Source organism: Pholcus phalangioides, unplaced genomic scaffold, assembly GCF_987345545.1.
Source record: "Pholcus phalangioides strain wild (caught in Gottingen) unplaced genomic scaffold, Ppha-v1.0 ptg000024l_1, whole genome shotgun sequence".
Taxonomy (NCBI): domain Eukaryota; kingdom Metazoa; phylum Arthropoda; class Arachnida; order Araneae; family Pholcidae; genus Pholcus; species Pholcus phalangioides.
In genome coordinates this window covers 13,407,821-13,428,101 of record NW_028301616.1, presented here as the reverse complement: position 1 = coordinate 13,428,101, position 20,281 = coordinate 13,407,821, and the positions used below count along the sequence as shown (strand labels likewise).

Here is a 20,281-nt window from a genome sequence, read left to right as displayed (position 1 = left end):
GAGGAAATTTTGCATGAAAAAGTATTAAAAATATCTCATGCTTTTTTTGAAGAGGTTAATGCAAGTACATGCATTCATAGTAGCAAGCTTAGATTTAAGTCGGTAATTCCGAAACTTAGTGAAACCCCCACCTCGCCTTCTTGTGAAAAGAGGGCAAGGCGCAAGAAAGATAGGGGTAAAAAGAAAAATGGGAAAAAGAGGAATACTGAAGAAGAAGTCTCCAAAAAGGGAGATAGTCCGGGTATTTGTTATGATAAGGGTGATGAACAATATTCTGGGATTAGCCCCTCTAAGAGGGCAGGTAGAGGTAAAAAAAAGGTCGTACATAACAAAATTGAATACGACTCGGTTACTTCGTCGTGTTCCAGTAGTGATACGTGTGACACCTGTTCATCGGGTTCTACGGACAGTAGTTCATCTTCTGTGTCATCAGATTCTCCCCCGCCTGAGAGCTCAAACGTGCTCATGGGGCAAATTGACTATAGTGAATATACGCTTCCTATATTAGATATTCAGAATAGTACCCTAAACTTTTCGATAAATGACTCAATGGCTATGCCAACCGAAAACTTACCCAATAATAATTTGACGTTGTCTCCTTCTAAATTGTTACTGGAAAATGCCTCAGATGTTTCAGAGGCAAATGATATTGGTCAAGTGTTAGCTGAACAATCGGACAGTGGTAATGACACCCACAGCACTCCAGTACAAATTAAATCAGGTACAAAAACAAGTAACGATGAAAGATCAGATGGTAATGACAGATGTGATGAAATTGCTGATAGCAATGATGGCATTTCAGTTATTTTTAGTAAAAAAAAGAAAAAATCAATAGATAACACATTGCACAATACACAACACTTACAGAACTCTCAAGTTAGAGCTCCCACTACAAACTCAGACTCTGATGGCTGTATTGATGATAACGAAGGATTCATTACGGTAACAAAAAAGAAGAAAAAGAGTAACATTCCCCCAATAATACTTTCTGATTGGGGAAACAAGTGGTTGCAGGATTTCAGTGAAATTAAAGCAAAATGTGAATTTCCTCCGCAACAGAAGCCAACAGGTAATAACATGACTTTTCAGGTTTTTTCGGAGAAAGATCACCGTACTGTCACAAAAATTTTTGACGAAAAAAAATACAAATATCATACATATCAGACTAAAGGAAATCGAACCATTAAATTTGTGATAAGAGGTCTGCCTGCGAATGTAAAACCGCAGGAGATATCGGATGACCTGTCTAAACAGGGTTATTCCACTGTGAAGGTGGTTAATATGAAGAATTATTCGTCTGGTAGAGTACTACCGTTATTCTTAGTAGAGGTGACGATTGAAAATAAGAAGTTTGCTAATGTAAAAAACATAGGTGATATCCCAATCAGTATCGAACGTTATAGGGGTAACCAGGTGCCTCTTCAGTGTAGGAACTGTATGTTGATGGGGCACAGTTCTTATTTTTGCAAAAATCTGCCAGTATGTTCGTTCTGCTCAGGCAATCATGAGACTAGAAGTTGTGTTGTCAAAGGTGATAAAAAATATCTGAAGTGTTTTTTCTGTGGAGGAAGCCACACGGCTAGATTTTCAGGATGCAGTGCCAGACCTGGAGTTACAAATAGGAACACACGTACTTTTTTGCCTTTAATACCTTCTGGTATTAAAACACCTAATATTGATGACTTCCCAACCTTAGTTGGACAAGAGGATGACAATTTCAATATAGGGTCTAATTCACTTTTTGTTCGATCTAAACAAGTGATGGACACAAAACAACATAATACTCCCCTGTCAGCACAAGTGTGTACAGAAGAGGAAAAACTGGAATTACTGCGTAGACAGGAGGAGTTACACAATGTTTTACACGAGGGCCCTCACCCTCTGGGTATTGGGAAAACTCACAGAACTACTGACGAGTGGAAGGAGGAGCTACAAAAAATCTTACATCGTGATGTAATGCATGATATCATTACACACACTGAGGAACTTGACATGAGTGGTGTTGAAGAAACAGAGGAAGGAATTGTGCACAGCTCTGAGGAAAGCATGAGAGTGCAGAATGAAAATAATCAAAAAAATGTTAATTTTGGTGCTAAGACATTTGAAGACAAAACGCAAAATACTGGTAACGAAGGTACTATGGTCATAGATAAAGTTGTGAACATACTTGAGTCAGCTAAAATTGACTCTGATAAGGCTAAACTGATTATTGCATCTCTGATTCAAATTCTCGAACAGCCTAACAATAGCTCAACTAATTAATGCCCCCCCCAGGCCATTAACCCTAATGGCCTGGAATGCAAATAGCTTAAGAGGAAGTACAAAAGAAATTTTCAAACAAACTCTTTTTGATTATCAAATTGATATAGCATTGATAAATGAAACATGGTTATTGCCTAGCAATAAATACGAAATTAATGGTTATCAATGTATAAGAAGGGATAGACTTCATAATAGGGGGGGAGGAGTCGCCTTGTTTATTAGGAATAATATCCCTTTTCAGCATTATGCACTCTCTGACTCTTACAATATTGAAGCAGTAGCTGCCACCATATATGTAAACAGAGTGGCTATGAGATTCTGTGCAATTTACAAGCCCCCGAATAACAATTTAGATATGGATCTCTTAAAAGAGATTTTTAACACAACTTTACCTGTCTTAGCAATAGGAGATTGGAACTGTAAATCTTCTCTTTTCCACTCCAGAACAACAAACAGACAGGGTAGGATATTGAGGAAATTCTGCCTGGATAATTTTTTGGAGGTTATATCTTCACCGGAGCCTACACACCATCCTCCTCAAAATTTTGGGTTTCCGGATGTTATAGATTTTGGAATTGCTAAGAACTTTTTACACAATATTAATATGCATGTCAAACCATTGCTTTCTTCACCTCATAATCCACTTTTCCTTACAATAGATTTCTTGATTCCAAGGAAAAAGTTAATCTGGAATCAAATTGACTGGGCTCAGTACACTAATATTTTAGAGGAATTACCGGTCATTGAATTTAATGATCCAAGTGCTTTGGATATTGACCAAGCAGTTGATCATGTTACTACGGTAATTAATAATACAATAAAAGAAGTAACAACAGTTAAGCGAAGTTCCAAAAACAATTTTGGATTACCAAAAGAAATTCTTGAAAAAATCCAACACAAAAATAGAGTTAGAAAAAAATGGCAAATGTACAGGGGCAATTTGGATAAAATTATACTAAACAGATTACAGAAAGAAATCAAAAAAGAGGTCGCAAATTATGTCAATGAAAGATTTTCAGATTTCATTGGTAATGCAACAGCAGAAAACGGAGGTCTCTGGAAAGCTTGGAGAATCTGTAAACCCAAAAACACAAGACTTAATAAAATTCAGACAACAGCTGGGAATCTGGTTTTTACTGATCAAGAGATAGCTGACACCTTTGCAGAAGTGTATGAAAATCAGTTCACCAGGAATACCAATCAACCATTAAACACATACCAAAGACTGAGACACAGGGTGGCCTCTTATCTATATAATGCTGCGAATTCCCCACAAGGTCACATGGAACTAACCTCAACAAATGAAATTAGGGACATTATCAAACATCTGGATATTAAAAAAGCAGCTGGTATTGATGGAATTAGCAATAAAGCTTTAAAGTGTTTACCAGAAAATATTGTAGAATCGATTAGGAATATTTTTAATTCTGCCTTACAGAACAATTATTTTCCTTCCCCCTGGAAGAAATCAATAATCAGGGCAATACATAAACCTAGTACAGATCCTATACTGGCAGTAAATTATAGACCAATTAGTCTTCTTAGTAATCTTAGCAAATTATTCGAAAGAATTGTGGCACCCAGGCTATTACAGTTTATTGACACAAACAACGTCATAAGACCTGAGCAGCATGGGTTCAGGTCCCAACATTCATGTGTTACTCAGCTGTTAAGAGTGTCTGAATTTATCACAAATGCATTTAATAATTTTGACCATGTTGCTTCTGCGTTCCTAGATATCTCAAAGGCCTTTGACCGTTGCGACCATGTCACATTACTTGCCAAGCTAATTCACCTTGACTTCCCACCATATTTTATAATTTTCTTTTATAATTACCTTTTGGGTAGGACTTTTCAGGTTAAGATACAAGATACTCTTTCAGATATTAAAAATATCCGAGCCTCTGTGCCGCAGGGTAGTGTGTTGGGCCCGCAATTGTTCCTCTTATATATCAATGATATACCAGCTCCGCCGAATGGAACAATTGCGTTATTTGCAGACGACTGTGCGGTGTTGTGCAGCAGCAGAAGTGCATCACAAGCAGTGGAAAATTTACAGGATACTCTGGATCACATCGAATACTGGTGTGATAAATCTGCTATCAAATTGAATGCTGCCAAGTGCAAATTCATGTGGTTTACGCGACGACGTAAACTTCCCAGACAACTTATCCAAATTGGTGACCAGTTTTTAAGACCAGTAAATCAGGTAAAGTATCTGGGATGTACACTAAACAAAAATCTTTCATTTTCTTCACATATTGAATTTATCAAAAATAAGACTAATGGAGTAATGGGCATGTTAAACAAAATCACGTTTCCACAGGCCAAATTGACATTGCATAACAAAATCATCCTCTTTAAATCAATACTCAGACCTACCCTACTTTATGCATCCCCTGCTTGGGCCCATGCTTGCAAGATGAATATTAAAAACTTACAAACTGTTCAAAATAAAATTCTTAGAAGATTCACTAATGCCCCATGGTTCATCAGAGGTATTAATATTAGAAAGGACTTGGATATCCCACATATATTTGACTATATACAAACTCTAAATAAAGATCAGTTTGACAGAATGAGAGAGTCTACGTACCAACACCTTGCTGACATAGTGGACTATGATGTACAAGCCATAGGGAAATATAGGAGACCACAGCAGATATTCCATTTAAATTGGAATAATCTATAGCTGATAATTGTATATATGAAAATGTTGATACCATATGTATATATATAACGGTAGTTGAAATTTTATAGTGTATTCATTAGAAGTTGAATCTTGTGTTTGTACATAATTCTTAAATTTTGAGCACTTACTGAATAGAACTCTTATGTATGTATATATCTCACTGTATACTTTTGATCTTGAACAATTGGAGTAGTAGTGGCATTTTTTTGAATGTACCCATCTGGTTTTTTGACTGTAAACCCTCATGGAGTTGAAATGATGTTGGCGAAATACTAACTTACAGTCAGTTATGTATTAGGACTGCCATTAACTGGAAGGTTCAGTAATAAGTTTGTTATGGAAGGTACATAATAGGTTTGTTATGGAAAATTACATCTTCAAAACGTATATTGAGGTTTTTGCGCTGCGTCCCCCATGCAGTGTTTTTTCCCCCTTTTTTCCCCCTGTATAGATAGGACGTTTACGAGAGAAGCTTTCTATGGTGTTTCTGTTCTTGGTGTTTCTGCATAAGGACTGTTGGTTGTGGTGGCTTAAAAAAAAAAAAAAAAAAAAAACTCTGGCTTAAATTTGTATAGTCTGACCATTGACGACCAGCTGATGTTTTTCTTTTTCTCTTTCTTCTTCTCCCCTTAAGCTTTTTCATTTTTTCACTCTTCATAGGCCTTCCTGGCCAATTTGTATGCTGACAGTCGTCCATATAGGATGGGAATCAGCTAAAAGTTCTATTCTGGTCTGGTCTGGTCTGCATCAGATCAGGGCGGCTATATTATAGTATATGGCCTTGGCATCAGCTACTCTGTCGTCTGCATGCTCCGGTTTGAAGGGAAGGGAAAGGAAACACACGAATGAAGACAACATCGGCAAAACGCATGACGCATTTGACTTTTTCAGAAACAGTCGGCCAATCACGCCCGACGTAAAGCGCTGCCGTGAGGCGTATTGCGCTCTGTTGGAAAACAGTCATGCTGCTTTTCTTATTGGTGAGTGGACGGCTTGCGCTAATGAATCACGTTGCGCGCGGCACAGGAAACCTGCTCCTAGGAAAACCCGGCTTAAAGCAGGGTTTCCCTAGAAGTAGTTTCAGCTCCGGGTGCAGCGCGAAAACGCTGATTGGTTAAAAACCTGCAATTCAGGTTTTTTGACCAATCAGCGTTTTAACGGTGCAGATAACCTACTCCTAGGCGAAAACCCGGCTTTACAAACTTCTCCCAAAAAACATCATTTTGGAAGAAAACGCACCAATGATCGTCAAAATAACCGATAAGTACAAAATAATTTACGTAATCATCCACGCTGTTGATGTAAATATGGTCGGTCTTGACTTAGGAAGTTTCTTTGGAAAGTCCTGCACGACTTTGACCCATACAATTTCACAATTTGCGAAATATTTCCAGTATGAAGGATGTAGGGCTCCCACTCAGCGTCCTACTTTCTCGGTTTTGTCCTACTTTTCCTATCACAAATCCTATCGACAAAATTTGTGTAATTGATTTTAATTGAGCAGGAAATCATTGATATATTGCCAGATATTACAAATGTTGGAGACTGCAATTAATGATTCTACCAAAGCAGAAAGAAATTTTAACATTTTTAAGGTTATTTAGGGGGGGGGGGAACATTTGGTTGATCAATTTTCCATTTGCTTAGTGGTTCAACAAGTATAGTAGTCATTAAAAACTTCTGTCTGGATAGAAAAATAATTTTGTATTTATTAATTCATGGTCTTAGACAGTAACTAACATTCATCATTCAAAATTATGGTGCAAATAGGTGAAACAACAGTTTGCATTTCAAAGCAGTTGGATACATAGGCCTATCTTAGGTTTCGTGATTCTGATGCTCCCAATAGCATTCAGTTGTCTTCTGTATTTTTAAGGCATGAAGAGGCATAAACAATATTTAAAATGCTCAGCAAAGAGTTAGAAATGGAAGTGTTTCATTTGTCAAAAATGATTACACTGGCATTGAATAGTAAAATGTGAACAATGCAGTAAAACTATCTGGTTCACCTTGCCTTATTTACATCAGATCTTGCAATCTACACATTTTGCACTGTGCTTTTGAAAGTGGTCTCGACGGAGTGTCATTCTTAAAAAACGCAAGTCTTCAAAATTTGCTGCACATTGTCGAAGAGAGTTGACAAGCTGTGCACTTTGGAAGACTCCAAAAAAAGAATGTAATATATATGAGGAGAGACGGCAAAGAATTATCTATGGCTGCTAGTGCACTGCTTTGGCCAAAAATTTGTTTTGTAATAAAGCCATTTGTCATTTTGCTTGAGTCAATCTTATAGGAAACTAAAATAGTGCTTTGAAAAAAAAAAGTTAATTCAAAATTAAATTTTTTTTTTTCCCATTATGCTATGATTATGTTGTCTAAGGGGGTTACCCTCCCCACTACTTTTCAGTCCTGCGTTTTCCTACTTTTTATTTTTTGAGTGGGAGCCCTGAGGATGATTTTAGATGTCACATTAGATGTGAGATTTACACTTCACTCATGGTTAGAAAAATTGACTGCAGCTGAGAATAAGCATTACACAGAAACAAACTTCACATTAGGTTCACAACATGTATCACAACGCTCATTCCAACATGGTTCACAATGCTCATTCCAACATGCACCAATTCATTAGAAATTCTGTAAAGGAATGTTTACGAGATGCATGTATGGTTAAGAGTAGTAGTCTGTGGCATCAAAGATCCCAATGTTTAGAGGTTAAATTAATATTCAAGAACTGAGGGTAAGGAAATTCACAAACCAAGTATCTTGAACACTAGTGTGGGGAGGGAGCAGTGCAGTCTTAAGGCATGGGCCTGATGGGGCTTCACAAAAATGAGATCTGGTTAAAGTTTTCTGTAATTTGCTTGGTAGGGCCCCCATGATGCTATTAAGACAGTCCTGGAGAGGGTGTCTCATATACCTTGTAGTTACCAGATCTGGAAAAACTGAAATAAGGATGCACCCTCATGTCCTCCAGTCAGACTCAGTTAAAACAGACAGCGCTACTTATTGAGAAAAAAAAATTGTGTTCGTTTTCTAACCACAACCAGAGCTCTGCTATTTCTATTTCTTACAGCCTTCAACCATCAGACTTGCATCTTGATTTCATCGTTAATAAATTTGTTATACTCAAAAAGTATGAATCAGTTTTCATCTTTTTCCACCCAAATTTGAGTTCAAGCAAATGTCAATATAGAGCTGCAACTATATAATTTTTCACCTGGGGCAAGCACACATTTTAGCACCCTGTGTAATATAGGAGGAGCAGTTAAAGGGTAAATATGATACCCCCTCTAGTTCTGCATCTGGGAAAACAGACATGGCTGCTCCTCCCTAGTTGCGACCCAGCATCAATGCATTATAAATTGCAAAAAAAAAAAAATTGCCAAAACATTTCAATTGTTAGTGAATTACTATATCACACTATCTGGAAACATTTATATTGTTAAGTTGAGCAAATATAATATTTATGTTATAACAGAGCCTCTGCTGCCATCTAAGAAATGAAAAATTAACTACATAATACAATGTTTATACAGCTCTACTCAAAACATCAACAAGCTTAAAACTAAATTAGCGTTGAAAAACATTTTTTATGACTTTTTCATCCTTTTTACATAATTAGTTTCCAATACAACAGCTAGAATGTTTCGCACAAAACCAAGGTTATCATAGTTCACAACAGAAGCGATGTAAAACATTTACGGACAGGTATCAAACACAATAGCATCATTGAAATCTTCAAGACCTGGCAGCTCCTCCTGTAGATGAAACCTGCTGAGATGCCAGAGCAGTTTGTATCTTGCTTTCGATCGCTTCCATGACAACTATCGAAATGGAAAAAAATAGGGAAATACAAAATATTTTTAAATAAAATAAAATAGATTAGAAATTGATAAATAATCATAATTCTGTTCGACACTTTTTAAATATGCTTTGAATGTGATGCACACCAGTGTCCTTCAACCAATGGTCTGCGAATTGGTTCACATAGCCACTGCATAATTTAAATTTAATAAATGTTGTAGCGTTTCTATATCATATGGCTGTCAACTTTGGAGGATGAGAATTAGCACAGGATTACACTATAAAAGTCGGATAAAAGAACTTTTATAAACAAAATCAATAAGCCTATTTATCAAGTTTTATAAAAGTTTTCTTAACGTTCTTGTATAAAATTTGAAAAAAAATTCAACCAATAAGATTATCAGTTGCATTTCTTAAGTTTTATAAAAGGGATTTTATCAAACTTTTATAGTGTAATCCCAGTCTTAGGAAGGTTTTCGCCCAGATCCAGAGAGATTCCATACAAAGCTAAATATAAAGAGGATTTTTTTAAAATAATGTAGGAACTTTTCATTAATGAAAATAAAAATTACAGGGACTTTTCTCCTTTGCAAAAACGTGGCATCACGGAAGCCATCACAGATTAGCACTAAGTTGCAAATCATTGCCTACCAGAAGATTAAATTGCCTATCATTACTACTATCAAATCATGGCAACAAAAAAAAGAAAAACCTGCCATTGCAGGGATTTTTTTCCCTTTGCAAAAACGTGACATCACACAAGCCAACACCATTAATGCTGAGTCGCCAATCATCGCCAACCAGTAGGTTAAATTACCTATCATTACTAATCTCACATGAAATCACGCCCACAAAAAAATAGCCATAGATCCTTAACAGGGACATAGACTTAACGAGATGTATGGTTAAAGCAAATACACATCATCTCGCCAAGTTTAAGTGTTGAAAAGCCAAATTGACACCGGCTATTTGGCAAATTTTGTTCCCGCCCCCCTAAAAATGAAATATTTTTTGAGATTCAAAAAAATTGCGAGAATTTACATTCGGTTCATGATGTAATTTTGGGAAGCAAAAGGAAGTATTTTTTTCTGGTAATAATAGACCCATTTATTACCAGGAATGGAATACCTTTTTACCTAGTCTTTGAAATTATTTTTTCTCCAAAAGTATAGACTTTTTACAATCACAGTTGAAATTTAGGAGATGTTAGAATTTTCGGGAGTCCTAGTCCCAATACTGGAAAATCTGCAATTTGTCAAGTTCAATTCAAGTGATGAAATATTTTGCTACTAAAAAAGGAATAAAATAAAAGGGAAAAATGAGAATTTTTAAGGGACTGCATGCAATGGCATATAACCCATTTTCCCCAAGATTTTTCCATATTTTCCCTCATTTGATCATTTTTGTCGCACCACAGTCATTTTCTGCACACAAGGGCTAATTAGACCGGGACCAATGATTTATTGCCGAGTCCCCCATCGAGGGGTTAGAGCACCAACCTCTCGATGGGGGACTCCTTGCGGTAGCAATTTTTTCTGCGATCAGGTTGCTGTTTCTGTTGTACCCGTGTCAGGAAAGTTTTCTGACGAGGGCGAACCGGATATCGAACTCGTGACACTGGTACTTTAGGTGAGTATCTTATCGACCTTGGCTATCATGCCCCCATATTTTCCCTAATCATGACATTTTTAAAAATGTCTTGCTTTTCCTGTATTTTCAATGACACCCACTTGAATTTTATTCTTGAATAATATTCGCTGCACAAGCTGGACATATGATGTCACTAACAGAGAACAACTATGATGATAAAACTCAGAATAAAAATGTTCAACACCAGCTGATGAACTCAATGCTTGCCTCAAGATCAAACTTGGCAATGGAAGAATTCCTGTGGACCCAAGCACTGGACTAATTACGTTCTCAAATGGATTTTGTCAGTTGTTAAACTCAGTTGAAGAACTTGCAAAGTCTTCCCAAACATTCAACAAAAAGAGAGATATAGATGGCTTCTTTCTCAGCCAGAGATATCAAGGAAACAGTTATTTTCCGGATATTATGCTAAGGTGAGCTCGGAAAGAAAAGTCATCACGTCTCTGCCGGGACTCGAACCAAGGTCTCTTGCATACCGGGCAAGCATGCTACCATCTACACCACTGGAGACAAATGAATCTGCCTTCCTAATTTTACGCACTGTGTCGTGAGGCGCTGAAGTAGAGGCATTAGTATATCTCTGGCTGAGAAAGAAGCCATCTATATCTCTCTAAACCGCCCCACCCGGGGGCCATTTCCTGAAGTTAAGAGAGGCTACTAATGTCTCTACTTCAGCGCCTCACGACACAGTGCGTGAAATTAGGAAGGCAGATTCATTTGTCTCCAGTGGTGTAGATGGTAGCATGCTTGCCCGGTATGCAAGAGGCCTGGGTTCGAGTCCCGGCGGAGACGTGATGACTTTTCTTTCCGAGCTCACCTCAGCATAATATCCGGAAAATAACTGTTTCCTTGATTCAACAAAAACACCGAAACCATAGGATAGGTTTGTGAGAAAACGATTGTGGCACCGAAAAATGACAGTGTGAACAAGATCAACGAAAAAACTCTAAAAATTATTCCACGAGACTCCACATCTCACAAATCGGTTGACACTGTCACAGACACAGCGCAGACAGTTCTGTATCTTGCAGAATTTCTGAACTCTTTGGATATTCCGGGTGTGCCATCACACAACTTGACCCTCAAGGTCGGAGCACCTATAATGCTTTTAAGAAATTTGGAGACACCGATATTCTGCAATGGCACCAGACTCTGCGTGACGAAATTGCACAATTACATCATTGAAGAAACGATTCTAACTGGATGTGCCAAAGGAGAAGGCGTCTTCATTCAATGTATCCCAATTATGACTGAAGAAATGCCATTCACTTTAAAGTGATTACAGTTCCCGATTCGTTTAGCTATTGCCATGACAATCAACAAAGTGCAATGCCAGTCGTTAGCAGTGGCAGGTATCAACCTACTTGAGCCCTGTTTTTCACACAGACAGCTTTACGTCGCCTGTTCGAGTGTTGGTAACCCAAAAATTTGTACATCTACACACCAGATGGAAGAACAAACAATATTGTGTATCCACAAGCGACTGCCTGAAGTTTTTAATTCAAATATTTAAAAATAAAAGTAATTTTTTTTTACTTGATGCAGAAATTTTGATTAAGTAGTAATTTAATAAGCTATACATATATAAATTTTTTACAGGACGGGCAACGTTGCCGGGTATCAGCTAGTTTATTATATTTATTAGAGCATTCACTTTTTTTTTACATATGCAAAGTTTTTAAATTAATTTCCCATTTAAATTCCCACAATTTTATTTCCCATATGTAATAGAACACCCTCTTAAATAAATTTTTGAAATGAATGAAACACTGAAATTGAAAATTTCTATACCATTATTTTTTAATCTGTGGCAGGCCAGATAGAACCTCTACGTGGGCTGCACCTGGCCCGTGGGCCATAGTTTGCACCTCACTAGTATTGTCAAAACCATAATTGAACAACTATCTGCAAACAAACTCGAAAAATCTGTGGTTCAGTACAATCTATCAAAAGTGTTCAAAATTATGAAATTAACTAAATTAGTGGTATTGAAGAATAGGGTTACACTTATTCCCTGTGGTGGTGTACATGTTACTGTTAAAGTGTATAATTCAGTTATTTCATAGAATAATTAGTTAAAGTATCAAATAACATAAACTTATTCCACACTTTCACTAGTTATTCTATGAAATGACTTAATTATACACTTTAACATACATATTGCCGTGTCAATTACAAGATACCTTGATTTTAAATGTTTTGAGAAAAATATGTTTAAACACTGAATGAAGTGTATATTTAGCATTATATTACATAGGAACAAACAAGAATAACTTTGCTTGGAGTTGGGTTAGAGATGTCATAGTTGTAGCATATCAAAGTGCATGCGAAGACGTGTCTTTTTTGTACTTATCTAAAAATCATAAATTTTCAAGTTATCAAGTTGTAGTAGTGAAGTGGAGCCACAAAAAGGTGTGTAAAATTTCATGTGAATGAAATACAAAGGAAATTTTCATTCAAGTTGAAGGGGCCACGTTTTCTCGAAAGCCCTTTCCACCGACCCCATCCTGATATCTTTCCATTCCTTGAATGAGTGAGTGACTTTTCCTTCCTAAATGTAGAATTTGAAAATTATATATTGGAGATAACCAGCCGACAGAAAAACCACACGAAAACCTGTCTAATGCATTTGTGATATTGAGAAAACAAAATTAATACTCCAATAATTTCTGGTAAATAAATCACGATCAAGAAAACAAACTACTTTTCATGAAAATTTTGTGGTTTTATATACATAATTGTATGATACTGGGAAAGTATGAAATATAGCCTAAATGTTAGCTATAAGCTCTCAATTTTTCGAATTCAGGTAGGGATGTTGTAGTTGACAAATTCAAGTTCCTACAGTCTTGATTACAGTCCTCATGGTGACTCGTGCTCTTTCAACCAATTTTTCCCAATTTTAGACAAATGTATTTTTGGAATTGTCATTTTTAGAACATGTCATTGCTTTAAGTGATGGAAAATGTCCATTTTGATAAGTAAACATTGTCATTAAGCATGCAGAAATATTCAACTGACTTCATTTTACCGCTGATTCTAATCCAGAATAACCCAGACCACAACACTTCCTCCTGAGGCTTATATGTAGGTGCAAAAGAATATATTACAACTTTTTTTAAGCCATGCAATGTAGAGAAATGACTCTAAAACGTGTAACATATGCACACAACTTTAAAGGAAAAAAATGAGAATAATTACCACCACGCAAGAGAACTTTTTCTTTAGCAATACTCTGCAACTTTTCCATTTCGTTGGTAACAAACTTCGTCTTTCTGGCAAAATAGTCCTTGGCTGAAAGTACATCCTGAAATTCAAATAGTTTTTGTTTTAAAAGAGAAATTTATACTTGCATCCAGAAAATAACATCAAGTCTAACTAAAAAGTATTTAACAATGTTTAGGATGAAAGAATAAAATACAGTGGACGTTTGCTATAACAACCATGCAGTGTTGTGACTGTTCCATAATAATGACCGCTACAATACGTCCCAACTTTTTTCTTATTTATCTCGTTATTTTTTTTCTGATATAACGACTTACAAAGACTGTTCAATCCAATAAAAGTCTGAACTCGGCTCTGCCTCGCATCTCTTTTATTTGCACAGAAATGTACAAAATCAGTGGTTTTTTTTGCTTTCCAAAATTGTTTGAACTTGACCCTCGATATTGGAGGATTCGATGCATAAGTGTGTGCATTGGCCTACGCAAAGGGGGAGTTTGGAGTTCTAACCACCCACCCCCCCTGAACCAAGATTATAGTATTATTTTTACAGGAAAAAAACAAACCCCAGAAGGAAAAAATATCTGAAAAAACCCCCTCGAGAAAATTCTGTGTACTTCTATGAGTGTGTGCATGTAATTATTGCCATTTTATTATTTTTAATTTTAACTGCAACTGCTTACATTACAACAAAATGGGATACATTTTATTCCATCCAAACACGAATTCGCTTAACTAATTTTTCTTTTGGAATGTTCAATTTAACGACTTCTCAATATAACGTCTTTTCTATGGAATTAGATTGTTACAACGAACATCAACAGTATATATAGGCCCACTTTTAAAAAATAAACTGTGGTACACTGACAGTGTTTTTCAAATGTTACTTCAAACTAATGTGTAAAAAATACCACCTAAAAATATATCAAGCTGTGAGCAAATATTAAACTAATGATCATGAACAGGGCCAGACTTGGGCAGGTGTTAAGGGTGCGGCCGAACCGGGCAGATAAATTTTAGGGGCTGCAAAACATACTAAAAATACTTTGATTTAATCAGGACTCTTTAGCATTTGACGTACTGTTTTAACTACGTTAACAAGGCAAATAGTTTAAAACTTTGTCCAGGACCTCTAAAATGCAGACATCAAATTCTCTGCCTTACAGTTTTCACAGAACTTCCCCCCCCCCCATCCCAAGCCAAGAGAAGGATGTAGGTGGATCTAGTGTTCTGGGTGTTGAGCCAGCAGGGATGCTAAATGCATCTTCAAAAATTATGCAAAATTACACAAAGCATAATGTATGCTTGCTCGGCTGAATGAGTATCTATTTGTGCCCCTGGACAAATAATCGGATCTCTAGCCTCCCCTCCCCCAAGTTTTACGTGTCTGCGGGCACACTTGCAATATTTTTGCTGGACAGCGAAGTAGTATTATCCAAATTTATTATCAAATGTTTTTTCATAGCCACGAAATAGTAGTTCGATTTTCATTCTCTGGTGCCTGTGAACATTGCGTGCATCACAGTGTTCATGGATGCTAGGGAAACCCTGTTCTAGGGGCACCACAAAATACTTACACTCGTCCCTGATCATGAAACTAAAAAAGTGACTATTAAAAAGGTAGGTCATGTAATACAGCATTGCCTTATAATTCGATACAATATTTTTTTTAGGACTGTGCATACGCATGCATGAAATTATTGGACTTTTTTGGAAAATATTGTCGTACAAAATTCTTATGTTTTTTCAATACTATAGATTACTGTCAAATCGCAAGGCACCACAATATTACTTTCAGTGATAAAAAATATCATTTGAAAATGGTTAAGCTGCCGAATGAATTATGATTTCCATTGTTGTTGGCATATTATTGATTCTAACAAACCTTCTCTATGAAGTAGCCAGTGCCTACATCAAGTAGAACTTTAGAAACCTTCTCCAATTCACCTGGAATATACATCTGTACCAGAGTTAAAGTGGAAAAAATTGTTTCATGTTTTATATTGTCAAATAAAAGCATTTTTCAATATTATGCATTTTATATTTACCATATTTACTAGAACCTAACACCTTTTTCCTTCGAAAATGAAACCTGTTTTTATGAACAAGAGTAAAAACTGATGTTTAAGGTGTATAAGTATGTCTGCAAATGCTTACTCGCTCTGGCCATGGGGTATTTAATTTACCACACTTTTGCTTTTCTTCTCTTCTTTACCAATGCCCTTCCCCGCACAACTCAGTTGCAATCACAGTGCCACAGCCTTCGCCATACAAGAGGCACAACTCGAGTCTCTTTGATGTATCGACCACCCATGGATCTACAAGTATAATTCATTCTGTGAGCATGCTCGTTATCTCTGAATTACTTGTACATGGAATCAAACTTCCTCATAGAAAAAATAATTTAAACTCAAATGATTTGTGTGCTCCACAATTACTCATTCACATAAAAATGACATTTAATCAATAACTACTGTGGTGGCTCACTGCAATCTTTTGCTTTTTGTGACTTCAAAAAAGGAACCCATTCAGTGACACTTGCTTTTGCCTTCTTTTGAGGATTTGGAGGAAATGTAAAATTATATTTTCATTGACCAGATTCATACAGCTTTATTTTTGGATGTTAAATTTTTATACAAAACGTTTGGACAGTTTCCCATATTTCACACACCTCCCTAATTTCATTTGAAATGAGGGATTCCTCATTTCTCTCTTTCTTAGACGAGATCTAATCCTTCACAAGTTGTTGCTAAGGAGATTAATTCATCTGTAGTCAAATTCCCCCCCCCCCCCCCCGCTATGTTGCTCCTCTAGTTATTGAATCCCATCCTCATTTAACTCCAATCCCACTGTCTTTCCCCAAGGAACACAATAACTTTGAAAACTGGTGGCTATTGTTCATGAGATAAATCCTCATCACCACATTCAATAATGCAATCAACCAAGGGCGTAGCCAGGGGGGGGGGGGACTTGGGGGTCTGGTCCCCCCCTGAAATGTGAGAAAATGACCGAAAAAAGGGAAAAAGATGGCCAAATCCATTGTTCTGTCACTTTGGTCCCCCCCCCGAACGAAATTTCTGGCTACGCCCCTGCAATCAACACAGTTATATTCGAGCATAATTCTCTTAGTAACTGACATCCATTCTTTAATGATCTTAAAGCAGTGCACAATGTGGAAATGGTTTTCCCGAAACTAGGAGGGTTTGCTCGGTTTGGCATGCTGATTGGAGACTGCAAGGAAAAGATTGTCTACAATTACACAGCACGTATGTTCGTAAAAGCAAAGAACCATGTCAACCAATGTGATCATGGGTATGTAATTAAGCAAACAAAGTGCAAAAATTTTGCTCGTTATGCTTTCACTGTATTGAATTTGAGATCCGACTTGGATGTTTCTTCTAACCATGGCCCCACATCCTACCACAGGCCTCTAGGCTAGGATCTGAAGTAGGCTCCCAAAAGGGAATTTATAGCGTGAAAAAGCAAAATATTGTAATAATTGGCTCAGGGCCCCACCCTTGTGGGGGTCCATGCTTCTAACATCTGGCTTGAAAAACATTCTGGCAGAACAGTCATATACAAACAGAATTGAATGAAAAAAGTAACACTAAAATAACAAGAAAAGTATTAAAAAAAATCACTGAAAGGATACAGATTCAGTCAAGGGTATAAGAACACTTGCGGGTTGCTTCTCCTCCCCAAGTTTCTCAACACATTCACCAGACTCTTGAAACTTTGTTTGAGCTATTTTCAGCTGCTGCAATGACGACCCAACAAAATCCACTTCCTAAGAGATGATAAAACAAAATTGCGATTAAAATTTCTCGATGCCAAAACACTAAAAAAAGAGAAAGTGATTTGAAAGCTGCATGGATCCTTCACAACTTATTCCTACCATTAAATATACCCAATCTCAAGTTCCAATGTTACATCTGATATTCATAAATACAGAAATTTGCAAAAGACATATTTTAAACATTATTCTGGTATTGCAGGTTCACGTGGACAGAAAAAATTTGTTATAACTGATACTTTGAAATTTTCTTTTAAGTGGATTTGACTATAATCAGGGGGCGGGGGTCTGTCCAGACATTTTTGTCGGGTCCTGTTATTGTGAAAATTTTCCTTATTTTTGTGAAAAGGGTCATTAATTTTACAAAAAATTAGTAATTTTGTGGGAACAAAAATAATCTAGTTGATCTATCACCAAAGACAGGAAATGCCAAATTTATGGTTTTGTTATTTATTTTGTGAAAGGTCTGTTATTCAGAACTAGAATTTTGTGTAGTTTTTCAAATCCGGAAATTAGTGAAGGATCCTTTTTCAGATCTAGAATTTTGTGAAGGGTCAGGGAAACGGACCCAAATTTTAGCTAGACAGATCACAGGTAATTATATGTTTATACGGAAACGTAGCAAAGAATCGTTTGCATTATCCAGTTGTTGCTTGAGCTGGGCCAATTGTGGCAAAAGCAATATCAATGAATCCACACAAACTTTTTTGTTGTTTCAGATCTTTGTCTACCCTCCCTCGAAATCTCTCCAATCATCACTGGTTAAGAACCCTGCTTTTTCAGGTCCATGAGTTTGGATGTGAAAGCCATTAAAACTTTGTCTTTACACCATCAGCTTGGCTCCATTTCATTTGCAAAATTGACCTACTTCCTAGTGATCCAGGGAACACTAAAGGTTAAGAACCCCTGATATAAAGTCACATCACACCTCAGGCATCAAGGGTTCCAATCCCTTGAATTCCTACATCATCCAGTATTTTTAGGCGATGTCTTCAAATATCTGTCATATTATACCAAATTTTCACATAATACAAAACAATCAAAACATAATTGATCTACAATGAAATAACAATCATGCAGTCAATAACACCAGGGACAATCAAATATTACAGTAATTATAGACATAATTTTATCTAATAAACAATGTTTTAACTCGGGGAGAGGGAACAAAGTGAGCGTGGGGGGCCTAATTATAAGCGACTAAAATGTTATAATTATATTATAAGCTGATAAGGGAAACCAAAGCAAGGGATTGTTTACATTGTCCAGCTGTTGCTTGAGCTGAGTTAATTGCGGCAAAGGCAATTTCAATACATCCACACCAACTTTTTCGCCGGCCATGTTGTTTCGGATTCTTGTCTTGACTGGACTGGACCTCTTGAAAACGTTAGGTCATTCCGCCTCGGAAACTTTCTGTTAAAAAAAAAAAAATCATGTGGATCACATGACAAGAAAAAAAAATATCAATGACTCTACTCTAACCATATTTTATCGAAAAAAATCCAGGTACAGGCGTTGTGCATCCTCAAAACTGGAAGTACTTTCTTTTCGTTGTCTCCTTACTTGCCGTCGAAAAAACCGAACTTCTTATTTGATCCAGTTCAGTTTAACAGCTTTGCTTGTTGGCAACTGAACGAACACTTCTGCTTCATCGACAAGGAATCGATCATCACTGCATTAGTAACTTTTCATTCTAAGATTAGATGGCAGCATTATTATGGTTCAAACAAAGAGAAAACTTTATTTTCACCTGTCGTCTGCTTTTCTGGAATTAATTCATTTAAAGCGGCTTCTCGTCCTCCGGGAAAAGAACTGAACTTTTCGCTTCATTCTGTTCAGTTGGCCGGCTTTGCTTACGAAAAAATGAACTATAGAGATGAAACCTCGAGGTTTCACCTCTCTAGTGAAGTAGATCTGCTTCATTGACACAGACTCAATCATCATTACTTCAGTCCCTTCTAATTTTGAGTTAGATGGCAGCACCAACACTATAAATCCAAGAGAGGTAAACTATTTTCCACCTGTCCTCTGCTTTTCTGGAACTTTCTTTTAAGAGTCTCCTTATGTGCCATGAGAATAACTGAATTTTGCGTTTGATTTAGTTCAGTTTATCAGCTCTGCTTGTTGGGTGATGTCTCCTACGAAATGCCTATGCTATTTATCACGAGGCACGAGGACCAAGGCCATAGCAGGGGAGGGGGGGCTTATGGGTCTGGACCCTTTGAAATGTGAGAAAATGACCATGACACCAAACATGCCCCCCCCCCCAAAAAATTGAGAAAATGACCGAAAAAAGGGGGAAAAGATGGCCAAATATATTGTTCTATTGCTTTGGTTCCCCCCCCCCCCCCGGACGAAATTTCTGGCTGTGGGCCTGACGAGAATTCCATAGCAGAGGGACCACGAGATGAACCGTAAGGCGAGTATACATTTACGGATAGTGCAATGAAAGCATTCACAATCGGTTGTTCAGTAATTTGTACGGTGTTGGGAACGATTCTTGAGTTGCTTTAACTGGACTTTCACCTGGAATCGGCTTTTTCATCGAACACAAAAGAAAGAAAGGAACACATTTGTGTTTCCACGAGCGGATTAGAACCGGTGCAGGGGGTTGTGCGTCGCAAGATCGGCGCGCTCCTGTATATGCGCCTTTACCCTGTCTATCACCAGTGCTGTATTAAAGCATGGGCCAACCAGGGCACGGACCGGGAGCAAAACCTCAGCAATTCTCTTGGTCACCACAGAGCAAGACTTTTGTGATTCTTTTCTTTCAGCACTTCATTTTCGTGATTCTCGTTGTTTTAAAAAAATATTTTGTTCCCTCTCGGCATCTCTCGGAAAAATACTTTTCACAA

The 20,281-nt window shown here is 37.1% G+C and overlaps 1 protein-coding gene across 1 annotated transcript; it reads right to left on the bottom strand.

Annotated features, from left to right (window-relative positions):
* Positions 1–8,527: 8,527 nt before the first annotated feature.
* Positions 8,528–18,822, bottom strand: LOC149068769 (prefoldin subunit 5-like). Its single transcript, XM_089250850.1, has 5 exons — positions 18,687–18,822; positions 17,286–17,420; positions 15,519–15,593; positions 13,613–13,718; positions 8,528–8,781 (listed from the first exon to the last, which is right to left on the bottom strand). Exons 1-5 carry the CDS (start codon positions 18,765–18,767, stop codon positions 8,696–8,698), a joined length of 483 nt encoding a protein of 160 aa, XP_089106976.1. The 5' UTR covers positions 18,768–18,822; the 3' UTR covers positions 8,528–8,695.
* Positions 18,823–20,281: the final 1,459 nt, after the last annotated feature.